The sequence below is a fragment of the Athene cunicularia genome (assembly GCF_003259725.1).
Source record: "Athene cunicularia isolate RWA chromosome 28 unlocalized genomic scaffold, athCun1 chr28_part1, whole genome shotgun sequence".
NCBI classification, from domain to species: Eukaryota; Metazoa; Chordata; class Aves; order Strigiformes; family Strigidae; genus Athene; species Athene cunicularia.
The window spans coordinates 786,286-808,304 of NW_020799139.1; the positions used below are offsets into that span (position 1 = coordinate 786,286).

Sequence of the window (22,019 nt, forward strand, 5' to 3'; positions counted from 1 at the left end):
TTTTTTAGACTTTGAGGTACATTAACAGCAATTGGGTTATCAGTCTCCAGACCCTGGATGCAACCAGAGCTCAAAAAAGAAAAAATTAAAAAAAAAAATCCAACCTGTGCGACTGAATACCACCAACGTACTTGGAAGACATTTTGCATATCCCTAACAGCCAGCTGCTGGCGACAGCGTCGGATGGGACTCAGCTTCACCGCACCGCTCCGACGGATTCTCGGTGTCGATGGTCACTTAGCTGGTCTGAATTGAGCAAACTTTAAAAAAAATTATTTAAGTATAAATAATTCACAAACTGTTTTGTGCAAATTTTTTTTATTTCCACATTTATATCACAATGTGTCCACTTAAAGGACCAAATAGCAAAGTTGCTCCCTTCTGCATCCCAAGAACACAGAAGTCTAGTTACTGTACATTCACTAAGGCTCTTTGTTTTTGCAAATTGCGTTTATGATGGATATCCATAAGGCAAACAATATCTAAAGGAATGGTAACAAGTATATTTCCAGCATACAAACAGGCTTCCTTTTTCCCTCTCACAGTACAGTTACAAACTTGTAGCACCCTCATTACATTTAGATTCTAGAAAAGGTGATTTTTCTTATTATTTTTTTTTTCTCTTTTTTTTTTTTTTCCTAGAAGTTTGCAGGAAGGGAAAAGGAGGAAAAATATTTGGCTGGTGGTGGTGGGATCAAAAATATCATTAAACATCTAGTTTTTGCAGCATTTCTCAGAGACTGGATTTAAACTGAAACCAGACTAAAATATGTGGATGCCTATGGAATGTTGAGCTGAAGCTGGTCTCCCAGCCTGCAGTGCAACACCTGCTGTTTAAAACCCAATCTCCGTACCACATGACTTTAAAAAAAAACGCAATCATGTTCAGAGATGTGATACAAATAAAACTACAGTTTTTGCACATTGTCTCTCCAATATCTCACTGCCAAATAAAAACCCAAATCAAGTCAAATAAATAGATGCATATTTTGTTAAGGTAACTTCCACAATTTTCTCTGTACCTGCCTGTAATAAGATTCCGGCATTCAGAAAGTGCTGGAAATCCTCTTCACTTCTTGGGGACTAACACTTTTTTATAGCTGGCTCGCTATAGAGTTTTGAACTCAATTTATCAACCTTCGTATGCCTTCCTTTGCAATTGTTAGTAAACTGGTAGCAGCATTTCACAAAAGGAGAATTTAAAGGAAAGAGCTGTAAAGAACCAGCTCCCTCACACCCTCTGCTCGTTGGGCCTGTTTGTCCAGGACAGGAGGCTTTCTCCATCTTTAAGTGGCATAGTGTCTGCCATTTTTGCTAACTGCAGATGTAAAAGCATTTTTAGCAAAACTGTACTCAGTCTAGGCAGACGTAAGGCAGGATGTTCAATCTACCATCATCCCCGTGTGGATCTAAAGATATGCACTGTGTCCAATCATACCAGTTACCCTGTGTGTCATAACAACCGTTCACGCCTGGCCAGTTATGTTCACGTATTCTGTCGAGGTCATCACTTGTGACCTCTCTTGTGACCCCAGGCAAGTCTGTAGGTTTGCTGTTAGGAGCTAGAACATGAGTCTTTCTAGCCTCTTTTCTAGTGCTTTCCTCCTGCTTTAAATATTCAGACATGAAGTAGTGAGCTCCTGGAGTCTGTACTCCTGATGAAGACAGCAAGCTACTCTGTCTGTTTAAATATGACTGAATGATTTCATTTCTGGATAATTCTTTCCAGTTCGTTTGTTCAAAAGGGCTTTGCAGGTTGGGTTTTTGCTCCTGCTTTTCCATTTCTGTCCTGTGCTGTTCAGTAAGTGCAGGGATTTCTACCTGCAAAGGATCTTTCTGTGTTAAAGGTTTTATCTGTCCTGTCATGGGATCAAAAGTGAGTTTTCTCTCTTTTAATCTCACAGGTTTCACACCCCCTTCTGTCAGGTGCCCATCCAAGTTGACCGTATAGTCTCTGGGCCGGTACCTTTTCTTCTTTTTACTATCGGAACCTGAAGCAGCATCATCACTGTCCATTTTTGAAGTGTCCTGTGAAAAGCCCATGTGTGGCGTGAGAGATTCCCCGGGGTGGGAGCTGGTTTTGCAGCTGGGAGATGTGTGCTGTTGAAGTGTCCCTGCTGTGTGCCTTTGCTGGCTTTCCGACGGTACCTGCTGCTCCTGCCAGTGCTGAGATACCTCAGCTACCGATGGCTGAGAGAACTCCAGTCTTTTTGCTGGCATTGGAGGTGTTGAGGGTTGCATCAAGGATGGTGGCGGTGATGGCACCTGTGCAGTATCCAAGAACTGAGACCTTTGAGATGGACTAGGCAGTGAATCCTTTGGTGAGTACGTAGTATGCTGCCGAGCAAAAGTATCATGCCTAACGTTTCTAGGGCTAAACGAGGAACAGCGAGGACTCTTAGGTTGGTGCGGTCCTATGGTTTCTTCCGATTTATCATGCTGCTGAAGCACTGCAGTCTTTAATAACGAGGAAGTGCTTGAAGGTTTTACAAGTCCTGGAGAACTGGTGTGAGGTTTTACAGCATTTACTGGGATCTTACTGTGTTTATCGTTTTCACTGAGTTCTGTCCTGCTGCTTTCAGGCCCTGCATGTAGATTTACGTCTACAGGACTAGGAAAATTTTCAGGACTACCTCCAATTCCATTTGTTGGAGGGGGTGAAGAGTTTTGTAATACTTCATGACTAGCTTTGGAGACTTTAGGGGGAGGAGGGCCCTGATGCCCATCCCTGTGTTCACCTTTCCTTTTCCGGTTTCCCAATTTCTCTGTTTTTGGGGAATTTAGTTTCTGTATATCATTCCTGCTTTTCAATTCACTGATTGGCTTTGATCCGGCCACGGCAGGAAGTTGCGTTTCTGGTTTGCAGTTGTGAGCACCACCATTTGCTGATCCGGGGGGATTCGGCAACCCTCTTGGCACTGGTTCATTCTGGGTTACAGGTTCTATCAACTTTTGCCAATTCCGCAACAATTTCTTGGCACGTTTGGCAAGTTCCTCATTGGACGTCTTCTTCCTCACCTCATTGATAAGCCTCCCAAGTCTCGTTTCCTATAAAGAAATAAAAATGGGTTTACAACAGGTATCGCTCCAAACAAAATTCCTAAAGTACCTTTCTGCTCTGTAATCCTTACCCTAAGAAATACCTAGTGAAAAACTGCTAAAGATTTAAGTGCTGAATTAATCTTTTTGGAAAGGATTAGTCCAGTTGGTCCAGCGCTCTGCCAGGCAACGTGAAACCTCCTGTAGATTTCAAGTCACACTGTCTTTATTCCCTGGCTAAAGAACCAGAGCTGTGAAAAACACCAGAAAGGAATTCTTTAATCAGCAAGAACCTTAAGAATAAAGGCACAACTTCAGATTCGAGGGGAAATGCAGCACCCAATGCAGAAAAGGTGCGTGTTTATTGCAATGAAAGTATAAGAGCTACAGAAAGAGGCAAGAAAAAAAAATTCCAGAATCTTTGCCAGTTACAGGAATACACTGACAAGTAAAATCTCCATTTCACAAACCTGATTGGCCAGGGTGCGACTTATATCCCACCTTCTTCCTCCATGTCTCCTCTCCCTTCACTCCCCAGTAGCTCGAAAACGTATGAAAGACCCGATTTAAACAAGCATTCCTAGGGTGGCCCAAAGTGATTTCGTAAGCGGAAGGAAGTGAAGTGTTTGATTGTTCCCAAAGCACATTTGAAAACAAAGAATTGTTCCACAAGTCAGATTACTTAAGAAAATCACTTCAAAGGAACACGTAGACCAGACTGTGAGAGAAATATGCAACATGTTGCGATACAGATGTTGAAATACAGATGGGCTTATAATTAAGCAATACTGAAAAGCAAGTAACACCAACAATTTCAATATAAAGGTTGACAAATTTTTTAGAGTTTAGCCATAAGAACGTCTTAGGGCTCTGTTTCTGAGCATGGCCAGTGGGACTGCAGCCATGCCACCTGATACTTCAGCTTTTAACACACCTAATCTCACCAACTAGATCAGGCACTGAAACCTGCTTAACTGAATTTATGATTAATTTTACAGACACAGAGTAACTAGATTCCTGTTTCAGATTCTTTGGTGCTTGGTCACCAAACACCTAAAAAGGTGACCAGTACTTCAGCAAGCAGAGTGATGTTGCTGAACGCAACAAAATTAATCAGTAGCAATGATTAATGTAATGCCCTGCACGAGCCGGAACTGTGCTGCACAGAATACTGATCTGAATCCAGAAAGAATCACTGTGTGTGCACGGAGATGTCAGAAGCAGCACGAGAGGGACAAAATAATATCTTAATTGTGAATCCTTTGCAATCAATGTATTGTTTCAAGAAAAGCTCTTATGGAAATTAGACAGACAAAGTCCTTTTATATACACAAAAATCAAGTCATGTTTAGAGGGTGACATACCTCAAGTGCCTCTTTGGTAATGGGATATTTCTCCAGGCTGGAGATCACTTCCAGCACTGCCACCATGTTACGGATCTGCAACAAGGAAGACAAAGTCACTTCATGTTTCATGTACAGGTCTTAGTCACCAAATGTAATTTAAGACCTTCCACTTTATAATTGCTGGAAGCATTAATCACAAAATTGCTATCACACTGTCTGGCTTTAGGGAGCTGATTGTTCAAAGAATAGGGACAAGGACACTTTACTGACCTAGTTGGAAACTGCAGGAGCTGTAACAAACACGCTCTTATGTAAAACTAAAGGAAACATTAGCAATAAACCCAGCACAACTTACTAGCAAAATTCTGAGACACCTAGCCAAGGTACTAGTTAGTTGTCCTACGGCCAATGGAAACAAAAGTGCCATGTGGACCAAGAAGAGCAACGAGTCAAATCAGAAATCTTGCATTTATTCCTTTAGGCACCGCTTTAGATTGATACAAGTCACCGTTCGACACTTTTGTTCAAAATCTCGATGCTTCCCGCAGCTGCACACCACAGCCCAAGCCCCGGGGAGGGCAGAGGCTGCACCCAGCGGGTGTCCTCAGGCCATCGGACAGACCCAGCCTGGGACGCAGCCACGGCTCCTCCACAGCCTCCTTAAAACCTCCACCAGTTACTCCAGAACCGTGTGACCCCATCCGTAAGACGGCGAGGTGTAACTGTGGGAATTCACATCACACAACAAAGCACGTATCAGATTTTCTGAGGGGCTTCGCTGCAATATTCCTGCACGCATGAGTAAGCTCCACACAGCAGCAGCTGCCACAATCTGTAGATGCTAAGCACAAGTGTGATTTTAATAATTTCTAGGAGAAACCTCACACTAGGGATCTGTATTTCGATCACCTGACATTAAAAGCACCAAAACCTGGAATTTCTAATTCACCTCTGTAGATAGATTTAAAAGATAAGCAAAGAAAAACTTGAATCAGTCTCATTTATTGTTTAAATTGCGTTTGCGACTCAACTGGACGTGAACTGCATCTGAGAAAAATCTCTCAGCAAGAACCTCTGCAGGGATCTCACATTATCCTAAAGTCTTACCAGGAGCATAATCAGGCAGCGCTGCGCTCCCAGCCACACATTCCGCCGCAAGATTCCTCATTTTAAAAAGACTGCAAGTTTGTAAGAATTAGCTTTTCCAAGTCAATTCTACCCGTCTATTAAAACACAACAGGAGAATCAGGAGCAGAAGTCTCCTCCTTTCAGAAAATCTTGTGCATAGACAATGTTTTTTCCAATCACAGCAGGATTGCTTAATGTTGGAGATACTTGGAGAAAGCTGTCAGCAATTAAGCACTCTGCTTCATTTTTAGATTTACTTTTATCAAAATTATTTTTAAAAAAATCTCTATAGGCTTTGAATGATGATAACTCTTAGAGGTTGTTAAACCAACTTCAGACCAAAGATGAATGGTTCTTTCTTCACAAAATCTGCAACACCTCTGCAGATACTTAAAGCAAGCTCTACCATCGGGTCAGGTCTGGTAAAACTCCACTTAAGGTTTTAAGTAACAGTAGAACATATTCTGACACATTTTAGTTGTTATTATTTGACTTCACTACACTGACTTTCTTCCATGTTTTGATCCTTGCACTGTCCTCAGTCCCTAGGAAGGATGATTTACACCACAGTTGAAGGAATACATAACACCAGGGTTTTTTCAGTTTTTAGAACCAGAGCACTTGGAATGGCTAATTCTCAATTCTGGGAGTTTCCAGACAAACATTTTTAGACTTGCAAAACATGATACTCTCCTTCCCAACACATATTTCAGACTATGAATTACCAGGGTGCAAAAAGGCTCTGTGTATTGCACACACCAATAATCGGTACAATTATTTTTGCAGTTACTGGTAATCCCCAAATATTAATTATCTAAATGACAAACTGATGGCAAAACAGGAGCATTAGTCTATCAAAAGGTCAAGATGAGGAAAGTGATACGCTCATGTATATACACACCTACAGAAAGATGAAACTGGTCAGGGAATTTCCAGTAATGGCGTTGCCTTTATTCAATATGCCCAGATACGCATCTCGGATGCCCCCGAAAGCTCCATCTCCTACCAGAGACCAGGTCTACACTAAGACTGTTACTTCGCTCCCTCCTCCGAGGGACACATGGTGCCAATTAAGACAGCGAAAGCAGCCCTACACCGCTGAGTCTCTGCTGATCACTCAGCTTCTGGTAAAACACAAACCACCCATTTCAGATTCTTCACACATTTGTAACCAATTGAGAACACGCTGTCACACTGAAGCCATGGCTGCAAGGAGCACGAAGGCTCACACGAGATCAACTGCAAGAACCTCCCCTCATCTCTTCCTCCTTTTTGACCTGCAGGGAAGCATGGTTCTTAAAAAAAAAAAAAAATTAAAAATAAAACGTTCAGGCAGGTTCAACAACTTCTCCACCCTTCCCTGGTAGTTTTGTGTAGTTTTCTTGGAATGCTTCACCCAAACTGCCATAAAGAGAAGCTTAGAATAAAAATTATATTCACCTATTTCAAAATAGAGACTATGAAATTTCTTTTAGAATAGTTAAACACTATGATGAAAACAAGCTGACTTCCCCAAAACACCTCAAGTATCATCTATTCAACGTGAAGACACCTATGTCAATAACACACCAGTATCTTCACCTTAAACTGTCTTAATAAAATTAATACATCGTCCCATAGCTGACACGAGACTGAAGTTACAAAACCCACCAGGACATCATCCTACTTTGAGCAGCACCAGAAATGATCATTTATTAATGGAAGCTGGTATTAAAAATGCTTATCGGCTGCACAGCAGATAGACAAAGTAATATAAAGCTGAGTGGGACAAGGGAGTTTGGCAACTTTGTTCTCTTCAGACACCGTTAAGAGTACAATTGCGCAAGTCATCATCTCAGGAACTTGCACATCATTTTAGTTTCTATTTGCCTTCGTCTACTTCCACTGCAACCTGTTACTACCACCCCAAAACGCAACCCCAGGGCCTCACATTAAGGAGCTCGCAGAAAACGGGCCAGAATAATTTATATGGCATTTCAAATTATCCCATGCTATTCCTGCGTTGGGAAGATTGACTGGCACACAGACTAATTCACTTGAAAGTTTACTGGAGAACATCTGCTTTGAGTCATGTACGATAATCCTTTCCAGCCAACCCTAACGACAGTCACAGAAAACAAATCTTATTTATTCCAGGCGAGTCTCCTTAAGTCACTCAGCCATACTCTGGTGGAGTTTACTACTGGTATCTGAGATCTCTTCCAAGTTAAGCACTAAAAGTTTTTACTGCAGCCTCAAACAAAAGCATGGGTTTCTGAACGCTCTGGAAAAGATCAAGTCGCTTAATTTCCGTTTTTTAACTGCCATCTTAATCCTATTTTAGCTTTTATAAATCAAGAACAATTCAGTAACTAACTTCAGGGTGTTACACAGCAGTTTAAAAGGATAAGAATTGTGTTTGGGCTCGGGAAGTTTAACGTACAGCTGTTCCCTGCTACCTCCAGTTCTACCATCTCCTTCCCCAGTAGATCTGAAAATAGCAGCAAGCTCAGGATCCGCACGTGAGCTGGTATCGCCACTTCCACGCGCTGGTGGTGCGGAAGGGCCAGGACTATCAACCTGCTGGGATGCATTTTATGCTGGACTAGCAGAGTCAAATGCTTGGCTTTGATTCTGTTCTTTTATCTACAGACCAGTCCAGACAGAAAACACAAAATGAGCACCGATGCGACACCTTTCTTCCTCAGGACTGCCTTGACGCACAGGACAACCTGCTCCTCGCTCCAGTGCCGCCTAAGAAACAAATGTTACAGAAACCTTCAACTGCAGTCATTTGAATAAAGCAATTTGTTGGGTTTGCTGTTTTAATGTTTCACAGGGATGTTTCTGAAGATCTCTGCATCCATGACAAACCAGATGGGAGTTAGCAGTGATGCTGCTGCCGAGACATTTAGTTTATACAGGCCTGGAGTAGGAGCAGCAGCTCTTTCCTTGTAACACAGAAACCTCAGCTAGGTGCACAATTACAACAAACCTCCCAGTAAAGCTGCTCATACAGATTCCTCCCTACTGGATTCTGGCTGGAAAAACTCTTCTTTTTATCCCTTGCACAAAGGTCACGTACCAGCACCACAAGGCATCTTTTGACACAATATCATCACCCATATGGGTCACATTAGTATCTTTAAAACTTTCTAAAGAGTATTTACACTTGGCCTCTAGTATGTCTAGAGTTCCTAATCACTGAAACTTTTCTAAAACTCCTGAAATCACAGGTAATAATAATAATAATAATAATCCGACTCCATTGTAGGCATTTTTGAAATAGACTATACAGATATATCAGAAGACACCAGCCCTGAGAGAATGTATTTGCCATCAGACTTCAGCTTACTTCCTCAGAATATGCTACAGATACTCAGTATTTTGCTAGTTTCAAAGAAATTACTTTTGTAACATTTTCCCACCTGTAGTACCAAAGCAATTTTACAAAAGCAGGCAGAGAAGTGGACCCACCGTGGAAGACTAAACAGATCTTTCTAACTTTCCTACAGACACAATCCAAATTTTTATTGCCAATCTGGTGTTTTCTGTCAGCAATTAATACAGGAAAGGAAGTATGGTCTATACAGAAGTTCACAGGAGCATTTGTACCATTTTTTATCTTCTTCCCCCTGCTCCGAGGGACAGCAGCATTTCACTGGGTAGTTATAAAAACTGTCATATATCTGTGGGCAATGTATATCCTTAAGGTAGTACAGGGTAACATGCAGGAAAATCGTGGGTTCAAGGTCAATCTTGCTGAAATTGCCAGGAAGGCAGAACTGATTCAGAAGGAGTTACAGCTAACAGCACCATGAGCAACGTCATCCACTTGCATTTATTTTCTCCAGCGCAGCGTAGTGATCACCTGCACCTCAGCACCAATTCTTACCCTGGACTGAGGTCTCTGATCAGTGTCAGGTCTTGCCCCCAGCACTGCATCTGTATCAAAGTTACTTCATTGCATAATAATCTGAAACATGGAATAATAAGAAGAGAGAAGTTGCTATTCATAGTAGGCTTTATTTAAATGTGGCAATGGAAATACAGAAGTTTAGTGTTTATTTAGCACTTCATATAGGACGCATTAGACACCAGACACCAACAATACGTATCATGAACTGTAAACTAGAATTTTTAAAAAGATACAGACCAAACACAAAGTTAGAATTCAGGTTAAAAACCTGCTGGTATTTAGTTCAGTTCCCTTGCAACTGATCTATTAACAGTTTCCCCTACCCGCAATGTGACATGATGTTGTCTAAAGATAAGGTACACGGGATACTATTCACAGAAATGACATACCAAAATGATGATCATGCACTACTTTGTTCATTATTATCGAAAATGTTTGAAAGTCAGTTTGCTAAGCAGTGTTCAAATATTCACCAGTACACAAAAGACATTCTTAGAGGTGGAGGCGAGTCTTCTAATAGCAAAGCAGATCTTTAAACATGAAGGAATCAATGATTTGGGTTGAAAGTCATCCACTGAGAGTATCTTCTATAACACAGAAATTAATTTGGAGTCTGTGCTTTGAAAACTGATCAGAAATTTGTGTTGCCAAACAACAAGAAATGCTCCTTAACTACCAAGAACAGTCCAAAAAGTGTCCAGGCACAGCAATTCCTTATCCTGACCTCTGGATTGAAAATTTCCAGGTCTGATTTAAAGAGTCAAAACAATTTGCATAGTTTTATTTGTATTTAGGCTTTATTTAATGGTAAAGTAACATCATTCGGATACCTTCCCATATATATTTTACACAGCCAAGACCATCAAACAAGAGTAAGGTCAGATTCCAACAAAATCTCTCACTGCAAAGAAGAAATCAGCAGACCTGAAATATTTCTCTTGAGCAGGACAACAGTTTAGCCCTGTTACCTTTCAGCAGTATGTACACACGTAAGTAAGGTGTAGAGAGACTAGAACAGCCAAGGGATTAAGAGGAGTTTGCCGGCAGAACACACAGTTTGCCCCAGCAGTTACAAACAGCCTCGAGACACAAATGCAGAGCAGTTGTAAGTGCCATCAACACTCCAGCTCTTCTCTGCACAGCCCACTCCAAAGGACACATCTAACCCTGGCAGAGGCCCCTGACGTAGCAGGAAAACTCTCCACGCTTTGGCAAGGCTGGGGAAACCATCCAACAACGGGAGTATCCATCAGTGGAGTCATTTAGAAGGTAAGATGCAAGGGGTAGTAAAATACAGATTACGGAGACAAGACGCACGCCCAGAACATAACCAGTTCACAGTGGCACATCCAGGAAAGGTTCTGCTCTACAGGAAGAGGTCTTTAGGGCAAATTTAAGGAAAACAGTCAACATTGTAACACTTTTCTCCATATTTATTAGCCAATAATTGAAAGACATTTTTGTTACTACAGAGAGAAATAATTGTCTGTCGACTTCAACATTCACTAAACATTTTGTATAGTATCATACAAATTGTACCTGTAGTGCCTACTCCTCAGATGGATATGAAACATAAAAGACTCACTACAACATGATGCCCCAACACTTCTTCCCCACCCCGCTCCAAACCAAAACAAACCATGAGACCACGAAGTTGAACGTTCAAAACCTTTTTGGGGAACAAATTTATTAACCTGATTTAAAAAGCCCAGCAGCTGAAGTGAGAGTTAGTTATACCAAATACTACTAAACTGGAAAGACATGTGTGGCACAAATTCAAGATAAAGGAACGGAGTGAGGAGCAGGTAGCAGGGACCACAAAGCCAGGCAGGCATTGTCACAGCAGGGCAGAGCAATCTCAATGGTATCTACCGCAGCATACGGCAAGCAAGATAATTTTAGTCTTGTTTTTCACTCAACACCAAACTGATAAGGAATGGTTTAGGAATCAAACTCAGCTGGAATTACATGTTCATCTCAAGGCACCACAGTTCAAGAAGAACATATACAAAGAGGAGTTCAGCGGAGAGCAGTGATAAGAGGTTTTGAAAACATGGTTAATAGGGAAAAAAAAAAAGGTTTAAGTACTCATTCGCACAATATTGGAAAAAAATAGGGAGGAGACACATGAAACGACATAAGCTCTCTATGCATCATTAGTCATAATAAAGAAAATGGCCATCAACTGTTTTCATGCTCACTGCCCTCATTTGCAACAAGACAAATACTGATTACATATTAGGAGTAACCAGAGAGCTACTAATACACTCAAATAAGCCCCCAAAGAGCTTCCATAGCCACTGCAGAGGTTTAAGAACAGATTAGATAAGTCTGGAAGGAGTTTTTTTTATATAGGTGATGCTACTTCAGTGAAGGTGATGGACCACGTAGCTTCATTAAGTCCCTGCCAGCCACCCCCCCCTGTGATTCACACCCGGAACCGATACCCAACAGCAGAAATACATTGAAACACCCATTTATCTAGTTCCAAACAGACTCAAAATAGTAATTCTAAATTGTCCTCTCAAATAAATTCATAATTATATGAAGCAGTTTTATAAAGGACTTACAACATGCAACACTTTAAGATTCACTGCCCCACCACACAGGGCAGGCTCAGGATCCCAAGTGCCTGCCCCCAGAAATGCCCACGGCTGTCCCGGCCTTCCCAGGCAGCTCATCACCACTCAGGACTTGTAGTCACTTCGTATCACCGTCAAGCACCTCACCCTCACCCCTCCACGTCCCAACCACTTCAGCACATTTCCCTAACAGCACTGTCCTGCCAAAACAAAGCATAATAAAACAAGAATAACCATGGAAATTATTAGGTTTGACTCAGCCCTACACATCCACAGCCTTCTGGTATAAATACTATGGATCACATGGCCAGCTACAAATGTGTTTAACATTTAGTGGAACAACATAGCATGTCTTACAGAACAAGACTTGTCAACTGTTGAGCTGCACGACCAAAGAATACAAAATAATGCAATATGTCACCCTCTGGGTGCAGCAATCACTACAGATTGTTTCAGCACAATAAATAACACCCATAGAACACATCACCGACACACAAGCCCTAAAACCCAATCACTAACTTGGCCCTAAGGGCATCTAACCACGATACCGTTTTGTTGTATACATGATAAGTTTCTCCTCCTCTTCCACCTGTACAGAATCTTCAACCAGATGAATCTTGGTATTTATTATTTGTTATAAACCATCAACTAAAGTCCAAATTTACTGCTTAAAAATTTAGAGCAATAAAATGAGGTCGCTGTATAATGAAAGTCACAGGAACAACTGCTCCGACTTCAACAAGAGAGACACGGCGTTTGTTGATTATTCAGGCAGAATACAGAATACACAGAAAATCCAGCCTTAAGATGCACCCCTTCTGATTTATGATGATCTTGGTGTTTTCTAGGGTAAGGAGATACCCACCCATTCACACAGAAGTCTGTACTTAGCCTGGGGTTACTGGGGGAACTGAAAAGCCAATGCTGAGAGTTAATGTACAAGAGGCAGGTGCCAGCAGAGGCAGATGCTCCCAGCTCAGCAGCTCTCCACTCCACCTGAACCCACCGTTAGTATCCACCTGTCCTACGATAAAAGCAAAATCAGACACCAAACCAGATTATGAGAATGACCCTTACAGGCATCGCCTGGACAGAATCGTTGTGCAATCACCTCCTTGATCTTCATGCACTCCAGAGAACTAGTGGAGATTGAAAATTATGCAACACATATTTAAAGACTCGATGAGAATTACTTCAAAGGGTCAAGAGCTCTAAAATTTTCTAAATATCATGTTACCCATCACATGGAATATCTACCCAGAGCTGTTGACACGGAACAGTTTGTATCTGAATGTAATAAAGAAAAGCCCTACTAATGTCACCACAATATAAACTTTACACTCTTTTCTTTATTTTTTAAGACACCTATCACCATATTGGTGTACTTTTAAACACAGCAGGACAACTTTTATCCAAATGTTGGGAAGATTCTCAGCTGATTCCTTAAAGGAGACTAAGGTAAGAGCCTCCTGAATACACTGCGTTGTGGAATTTGTAATTCATGACACTGAAGCACAATATGCTTGCATGACTGCTCATAAGAACGTAAGCATGGCATATTTGTTCACAAAACTTGAGAAAAATATAGTCTTACAAATTAGGACAGTTTTAAATAGCAAGTTTGGAGAGAAGTCACCATGTTCTTTCAACAGCAATTACAGAATTTGTCGGCACATACCACAGAGAAGTTTTATGGATAAGCAAAAAAAAAAATGAAATCAATTCACCCATCTCCTAGAATTATTGCTCACCGAATTTTAGATAAAATTCTCCTGCCAGACACCCATTTCCAAAGACTTTGCAGGTCCTCAGGAGCAGATGGGGAAAGCAATACTCAGCCATTCCATTCAGTGGCACAATCATTAGCAGCTACTTGAAAACGAAATTAGTTTTCTACCTTTGGCTGAAAAAAAAAAAAAATCTTCCCCCCAGAGGAAGGTAGGCAGACCACCTTTCAACTCAGGGCTTACAAACTGGAGGGCTACTTCAAGACTAGCTCCACTCCAGAGCTAATTGCAGTGTGATCATGACAGGACAAAAGAACCCAGGACCCCATCAGCATTTTATTTATATTTAAACACAAAACACTCAAGAAGCTGCAACCCGGTGCTAGTTATTTCTAACCTAGTGGCAAAAATCTTTTCCGTTTAAGAAAGCCCCACTGATGCTTAAGCCCCTTGGCAGCCTGCCTTAAACAGTCCAGTGAAGAAAATACTACACCGAGTCAAAACCCAAGAGCTCATATTTTGATGGACTGAAACTCTTACACACGACAGCAGAGATTTGATGACGCAGTCAGCCCCTCAACCAGCATGCTTGCTCCGTATGTACAAAAGCTGCAGGCATCCCATCTTTGCAAATACATTTGAAACACCACCACTTGCATCTTCTCTTCCACCTCACTATGCTCAAAAATCTGTTCAAAAATCAACTGTAGTTTCTCCAAGGATAAACTGTAATATTGAGGTATAATTTTTTTTTCTGGAACTTTCAGGATGATAACTTACACACAGACACAAAAATTCCATGTTCCTTCCTGTACAAATAATTTACACAGCACACGGAGTGTTACATACTGACCACGTTACCCAGCTCAAAGAGCTCTGCTTGAGTGACAGCTCGAGTTAGAGAAACTCAGCTGGAAGTTTGTGAACTGAAGACTATTTATGAATGTGCAACACCACCTTGAGAAAACCCATGCTCCTCTGCCTTCAGAAGTTCTACACTCCTTAACAACAACAACAAAAAAAATCAAGTTAGACCTGCAGTATAATCATGATACCCTGCAAGAGGATTCTGCATGAAAACAGTACGTGAGAAAGCAGCTCCACAAAAGTGCTGGCTGTCACTCTTAGACGAGACTTCCACCTCTGCACAGTCATCTTTACAGCACAAAGTTTCAAAATACACCCAGTTGAGTATGTTGCTGAATACTACAGACTTGGACGTAGGATTCCCCTCCTCCCCAACCGCTCTGTTAGAAAACCACTTTGTTCAGTAAAACAGAACTAATTACGTTTTACTTCCAGTGATTCCCCAATGGAAATTTCTACCACCGACTGTTTGGACATGCTGAAAATTGTATACTTTGATATTAACAATCACACTTAAGCATGCACCGCTGCCCCATGAAAGCCGTGCCCCAGAAAACACTGACACGCTGTGAAGTTTAGCAGATTGCACCTCAAATGGAAGCAATTTGTTGCCACTTAAATATTGTTCCAAACACTGAAAGCATGAATTACCTGCAGAAAGAATAATTTAGCTGTTAGAATACTGAATAAACAAACCTACATACATTAAAACAAATGTGACATACTTACCTTTACCTTAAATATTTCTTTACGGACCGAGTAAGTGGGGCCACATCATACCATGTGTTATACATACCAAAGAGTTTATTTGAAGTTATCACCAAGCACAAAATGGGCGAGACGAGATAGTAGTAAAGTGTTATCATCCAAAACAGACATGCTTTTTTTAAATAAAAACTACACTGACATTAATTTGAACTACAAATCTAATATATTGGAGTAACTATGCCTTAAAAGAAGTGCTTCTTAATTAACATCAATTTTCCATAGCAGGCAGAATCGATTCCTTCTTTCCCTGTCCTGAAGCTTCTGTGGTTCATGAAAAAGGAAAACTCTACTTGTCAACTGCAGCAGCTCCCTGGAGAAACTGGAAAAGGATCTCCCCTCACAGGGAGAAAAAGCTTCAGCTGCCCTGAAACTACTTTGATCAGGAGCCAAAGGTGCCAGAACGACAGCACTGTTGTGTCATATGGCCATACCAAAACCCCGAAGAGAGGCAACGACCTGCACCTTAGTCCTAAAGCTGGGCTCATCCTCAACTTACTGTACAAAACCCTAACAAATGAGAAATTGGAGTTTCTATCCTACGTCCAGACTTCTGAAACATGGGCTAAGCCAAAGATCTTCATATTTTCTAAGACACAGACTGTGTCCCTCCCCACTTGGGAGCTTTTGGCAGCAAATATCTTCCCTCCCACACTGCAGTGTCTGGGCAGCAGGAGCCCACCCAGCTGCACCCCATGCCCACCGCAGCTCCAGCCCCATGCTCAGCTCACTGCTTTCTTGGGTTAACTGTGTGCCAAGGAGCACCAAAATGGCTTAAGAAATGGCTTAATGCCTGCACCAGCAGGAACCCAGCTGCCCCAAGTCAGAGCAGCTTGGGAAACGGCAGCCTCAGGTTCTTTGCTGTATGGAAGTGTTTTAGCCCATCTCTCCTGGAAGGATGAACATCTTACACATCCACTGTCTTTTCCACACAGTGGTTCTTGATGACTGTCAGAGATTATTCCTGATGTTTATTCTACCTACAAAAAAATGGTTGTTCCATTCAGTAAGCTGCTGGTTACATCAAGAAAAATGAACTCGATTAGTTTTTTCCCCTCCCAGCACTTTCTCCCTCCAGCTTCTGAGCAATCAAAGCCGCCACTTCTCACCAAGGGTCCCTGCTACAGCATGTGCAGACAGGTATACTTGCAGCAAAGTTTTATCCTATGGATTTAAAAAGCCTGATTCCCTTTAACAAAAGCAGCCTGATAAACTGAGGGGTGTCTGGCTGGAGGGTGCTGCCCCTCCAGGGGCTTGAGCTTTTACTGCTTGGGGCTGCCACGACCCCACTGTCACCCCTCCTCGCCACACACTCCCCCAGCTCCTGCCGGGAGTCACCTCTGTGAGCCCACACGGAGCCAGGGCAGGGAGAGCAGCCCCAGGTGAGCCCCTTCCAGGTCGGGTTTGGCCAGCTGAGCTCCTCAGCAGCCTGGGGAATGGTGCTGTGTCTCCACTGGCAGTTTCAGCCGGGGTAACAGGCAAGTTTAATCCACATCAATTAATTTTTTGATTATCTGGAGCATTAGCCACACAGCCTTTAGTGTTAGATGGTTTACTCTTGAGTTTCAAAGCTCACTCATCAGTTACCACTCAGGAGCATCCTTCTGGCTGGCCATAAAGAAATTTCCCAGCATTTATCCCAGGAACTCACGCCGAGCCCTGGCATTACTGCACTGCAACCAACACAGGGGGATGACTCCAGGCATCTGTGAACCACCCACAGGTGACAGCGACAATAAAGCCTCTACAAGTTAAACCTGACCATAAGGCACCCACCCTCATCTCAAAATACACAGAGCAGTGCAGTTGACTTCTGGAGGTAGCACATACCTCTTTTCCTACAAGGTCCTGAGCCAGCCCGCTAAGGCAGCAGGGAAACAGGAGGAAGCAAAGAGCACTGTACTTGTCAGCTTCCATACTTATTTAAACACTTTAATGCCCAATTCTGCCGCCATGTCTGTGCCAGGTACTATTTGTGATGCACTAGAAGATTTATCAGGTAACCGAGCTACATCAAAAACTACCCGGAGGGGGGGAAAAAAAAAAAAAGTATTGTCTTTTTTAAACCTTGATCAATTCCCCAGTTCAGTTCAGCACATGATCCTGCAAATACTTGCACCAGCACACCTAAAATGGGTGTGTGTAGCAGGAATAAGAAGTGGGTGTTATTTAAATTGTCACTGCTACTGAAACAAACACTCAAATTACAGCTTAAGAGCAAATGACTACTGCCATCATCGCTGCAACCTCCGGAGTTTCAAGGAATTAACAACAGAAAGGCAATTTGGCATTCCCCTTGCTTTGACCCCTCAACCCAAACTCCCTGCTACTTTTGTTTACTCCGATTTTGTCTCAGCAGCTTCAAACTTTGTAATGGTCTCACTAGTGCAAGGGGTACCGTGCAAGCAAAGAGTTTTTAATGTCCTCAAAAAACCTCTCAAAAAGTAACCGGCTGTATTACCATCAGTAACAAATGGACCGGGACTATCCAGGCAACTAACCAGATAAGTGCTAACTTGGACTAGTTAAATACAGTATCTAAATCTGTGTAAGCATCACAAGCACTGTTGAAATAAACTTCCACCAAGCAAAAAAAAAACAAACCCAAAACTATTTTGAAAGAGGTGGAGAGGAAAGCTGCAAAGAAAGGCCAAGAAACCAACTATAACACCACCCTCAAACAGGTGAATTCAAGTGTATCCAGATGTTAACAAGGCAGAACTCCAAAATAAGCAGTCATCCTATTTAAGGTTATTTAAAATTAAGAAACTTAATACAACAGAACTTACTACATCAGGCCCCAACCTTTATCTGGAACATGACAACAACACTTCAGACCCTCCACATTAGGAAATGCCACAACCACCGGCATGTTTCACCACACACCTGAAACCCAACCCCTGCCCTGATGCACAAAATGCAATGCTACCTGAAACAACATGGGCTAGAATAAGGAAATAAGCAAAACCAGCGAGAGGTACAACAGGTCTTTGCACACTGCAGCTTCCTCAGAACTGATAAGCTTATTACGGCTTCACAGAAAAGGATGAAGCCAAAGCCTTGCCTAGTCTACTTTCTCCCACATGTAATACTTGCCTGCATCCAAAGGAATCACCGGTACCTTCCCAAAGCAAACCACCACCTTTCCTCCACCCTCCATATTTATTACAGCAGTGTCTTGCCCCTTCTCCCCTCCTTTTTAAACTCTGTTCTAGAAAGCATATGCAGCACTGAGGGAAGCTTCTGTTTCTAGGACGTCGGTAAAGGAATCAATACAGAAAACAGCCGTAGAAGCATCTTTAACTATGCAACTCGTGTTAACTGGAAGATCACCCCAGGCCAATGCACTACTTAACAGAGTACAACACACAGACCGATTTATTATTAATAATTCAGATCATGGACCTCTCCTGAAGGTCTGAGCAGCAAGGCCGGCTGAGATACCGAGTGAACAGTAGCCTGATTTACAATCAGCTCCAGCCACACAACGAGCATATAATGGGTTGTTACTCAAACCAAAACTGCATTTGCATCGCAGAAAGGTATTAATGGCAAATAATTAAATTATTGTCTAATATTTAAAATCAGGAAAAGATCGCTACATATTCATGATGAGGAACCATTTAATTGCAAGCACAGCTCTAACAGCCAGTTGGAAATGACAGGCTTCCCCACAGAGCAAAAACTAACAGATCTCATTATTCCTGACATCAGGTAATAAATTCCCTGAAGAGCACAGAGCACGATTTAACAAGGCAAAGGTGTTCTGCTTGGTGGAAGAGGTGGTTTCTCAGCACACTGAGCCCAACGGGAAAAGCGTTGCTTCTACCAGAACCAAGTATCTCCCCTGTAAGATCTCATGCAACTCCCAGAACAAGGTTTTGGAGACTCTTCTTCAGCTACTGCTTCTACACAGTTCTTCCAGGAGAAGGATTTTCCAGCACGAAAATCCTATCCCCCATCTCTGTGGTCGATACCACTAAACTCACCCTTTCCTCCAATGTGAGGCTTGGTACACTCTGCTAACGCCCAAGCTTTGGAAGGAAATTGATGTTGATACTTAGTGTTTAAGTCATGTAACATAAGTAGTTTGCCCATATGTTTTTTTTCAGGGGAATAGGCTGAATAACTGAATACATAACACCAGACATCCCGGGTGGCTTCCAAGATGATGTAATTTTTTTTAAATAGCCTATTTCTTATAGGTCTCCTTTGAAATAGAGGTTACCCATGTAAATTCTGAACCAAGTGTGTGAAACTAAGTTATAAATATATTCTGCAGCAATTACTAGAAGAGGTCTCAAGTGCTAAATGCATGTGTACCATTAAAACACTGCTCCTGAGTCAGCACAGCTTTAGGTAGCAGTTTGAACCAAGATGAACAATCAGCACAGAAGATGATTTCTCAAAGCAAGCAGGTTCTGAAAGCTTGGGGAAAAGGTTATTTTGACCAGTTCAACTCAACACAGGTAGGGAAACTTATCTCTAATTTTTTTTTAACTTAAGGTGGGACCTCAGAGTTAACCAAGATCTGTATAGACCACAAAGGCCTTCACAGCTACACTGCAATGAATATCCACAATGGAGAAACAGCTTCTATTAGAGAACATATCAGTCAAGCTTAAATTTACAGCGCCCTACAGTAAAGCACTATGAAGAACCATATTCTCCTCTTCAACCTCACAAAACTGGGCTGTTTTTTGCACACCTGGCAATATTCCTGCAGTTTTCACCCTCTCCCCTCTCCAGAAACACGCACGTACACACATCAACAATTACATTGAAAAGCCTGAATGAAATCCAGGCCTCAAAGCTTGACTTTCTCAGTAAATAAGGAAGTCAATCACAATAATGAATACCGTAAGTTTGAATGCAACCACTTCTTTAAGGAGAAGATTCTAAAAGCCAGAAGAAAGTAGCCAGAGTTTTCCGTGAGTACCCGCAAGTGCAGCAGCTCGTAGCTGCAGTGACTTCCTCCTGTGGGAAAACATCAGAACACTTTCTTATACTTTTACTCTGGTGCCCAAGCGTGATTAAATTCAGAATCTGCTTTTAATCATGTTCAAAAATTTAAGATGTTCTTTCCCTGCCTGGAAGTGGCATGACAGGTAGTTTTACTGATTACCACGTATCCTACGTGCTTTGGAGAAAAGAGTCTGAGATCTAAGCCTGCACAATGAATGTCAACTACACCACCTCTGCTCTCCTTCGAAGAAAAGGTTAAAATGGAAGACAGCCCCCTGCCTACAGGCATTTCTAAACAATGGGCTGATTTTTCTGCCACCAATTATTGCCCTGGATAAGTATCAAGTATGTCGAATTATAATTTAACATACATCACTCCTAAACTTATGGGGCTACTGACCTGCTGGAAGCCCAGCAGAGCTCCTGGCTGATGCTCTAACTCCCCCTTGCAGACAGCTGCCTGGTTATTTCTGGTCCCCCCTCATCAGAACCAAACTGCCAGCACATTTGCAGCATAATGTAACATTAACATATGGAGAAAAGTATCCATCACAAAATAATATTTCCTGGCAGCTTATTTCCGCACAGCAACAGTGTTTTAGAAAGTAACACCAGAATTAGCGTAATCATTGCTGCTGACAGTTTTGAAGTGAAAAGAAACTATAGATCTGTTAGAAATTTATTAAATTAAGGTTGGCACTTGGTCTAACATAAAGTGAAAAATTTACAGCCACAAAAAAGAGGACTCAAGAGCAAACAAAATTCATGAAGTGTACTAACTGACATTTCAGCAAGATTCACGTTAAAGTACTGCAAACTCAAACAACTTTGACATTTAAAACCCCACAATTACCATTATAATTCATTACTGTTACTCGAACATGTAATATTGCAGCTCATGACCAATGCACATCACAGGAGATTACTAAAGCAGCTACAAGGTCAGGGTGATTTTTCTTCAGTTTTCATGTCACGTGCAGGCCACTTCAGGTGGTTTCCAAATGACAACAACTTTATTAGCTACTTTAAGACTTCAATCTATTATAAAAACCCACTTGTTCAGACAGAAGTAGGCATGACTTTAATAGAACCAAAGTACCATTCCACATAGCCAGCCTTCTGGAATAACATACATGCGTTCAGTTCAGCCTGATGAGCCCGTAGCTGCCCCCACAAACTGCAGATGGCCAAGACAAACCCACCTTTGCGTCCTGTTGGGGAGACTGTTGACCTAAGATTCCAAAATCTGACAGATTGCAGGCTCTGCAGTCAGCTCACTGCCATAAACCCCTAAGCGGAGGACTGTTTTAAGGGCTGCTTTAACGTGCCAAAAAAACCCTTAAAAGGAGTAAATGATATGTTGGACAAGCGCCACTTAAACGTTCAGGCCACTTACAGGTAAAATACACGCCGAGTTCTGTGCTTACACTACATCCCAGGAGGAGCCGATAAGCTCATTAGCGCGCTGCAGTAAGGGATAACACCGAAGACGGAGGCTGCTCGGTGCTGGAGCAGCTCCAGAGCCCCGAAGTCCCCGTCGAAGTCCTCCCGGCGTCCCCGGAGCCCGGGGTACCCCAGGACCCCGCCTGGCGGGGGCCGCAGGGGCCGAGGAACAGGTGGGCGCCCCGGAAGGTCCCGGCGAGCCGCGGCAGAGCCCGGCCCAGAGCCCCCTGCAGGCCGCACCCGAGCCGCGGCCTGGCGT

General features: G+C 42.3%; 1 protein-coding gene across 1 annotated transcript; it reads right to left on the reverse strand.

The window, feature by feature from the left end:
• MED26 (mediator complex subunit 26) lies at positions 1-8,632 on the reverse strand. Its single transcript, XM_026864946.1, has 2 exons — positions 4,404-8,632; positions 1-3,048 (listed from the first exon to the last, which is right to left on the reverse strand). Exons 1-2 carry the CDS (start codon positions 4,512-4,514, stop codon positions 1,354-1,356), a joined length of 1,806 nt encoding a protein of 601 aa, XP_026720747.1. The 5' UTR covers positions 4,515-8,632; the 3' UTR covers positions 1-1,353.
• Between the last annotated feature and the right edge of the window lie 13,387 nt (positions 8,633-22,019).

What these genes read in the sequence shown, in the direction of transcription:
- MED26 (XM_026864946.1), bottom strand. Translation starts at nt 4,514, where the DNA reads ATGAAACATGAAGTGACTTTGTCTTCCTTGTTGCAGATCCGTAACATG. An exon ending in TTACCAAAGAGGCACTTGAG is followed by an intron (nt 3,049 to 4,403) that starts GTATGTCACCCT and finishes ATTTCTTTATAG; the next exon opens with GAAACGAGACTTGGGAGGCT.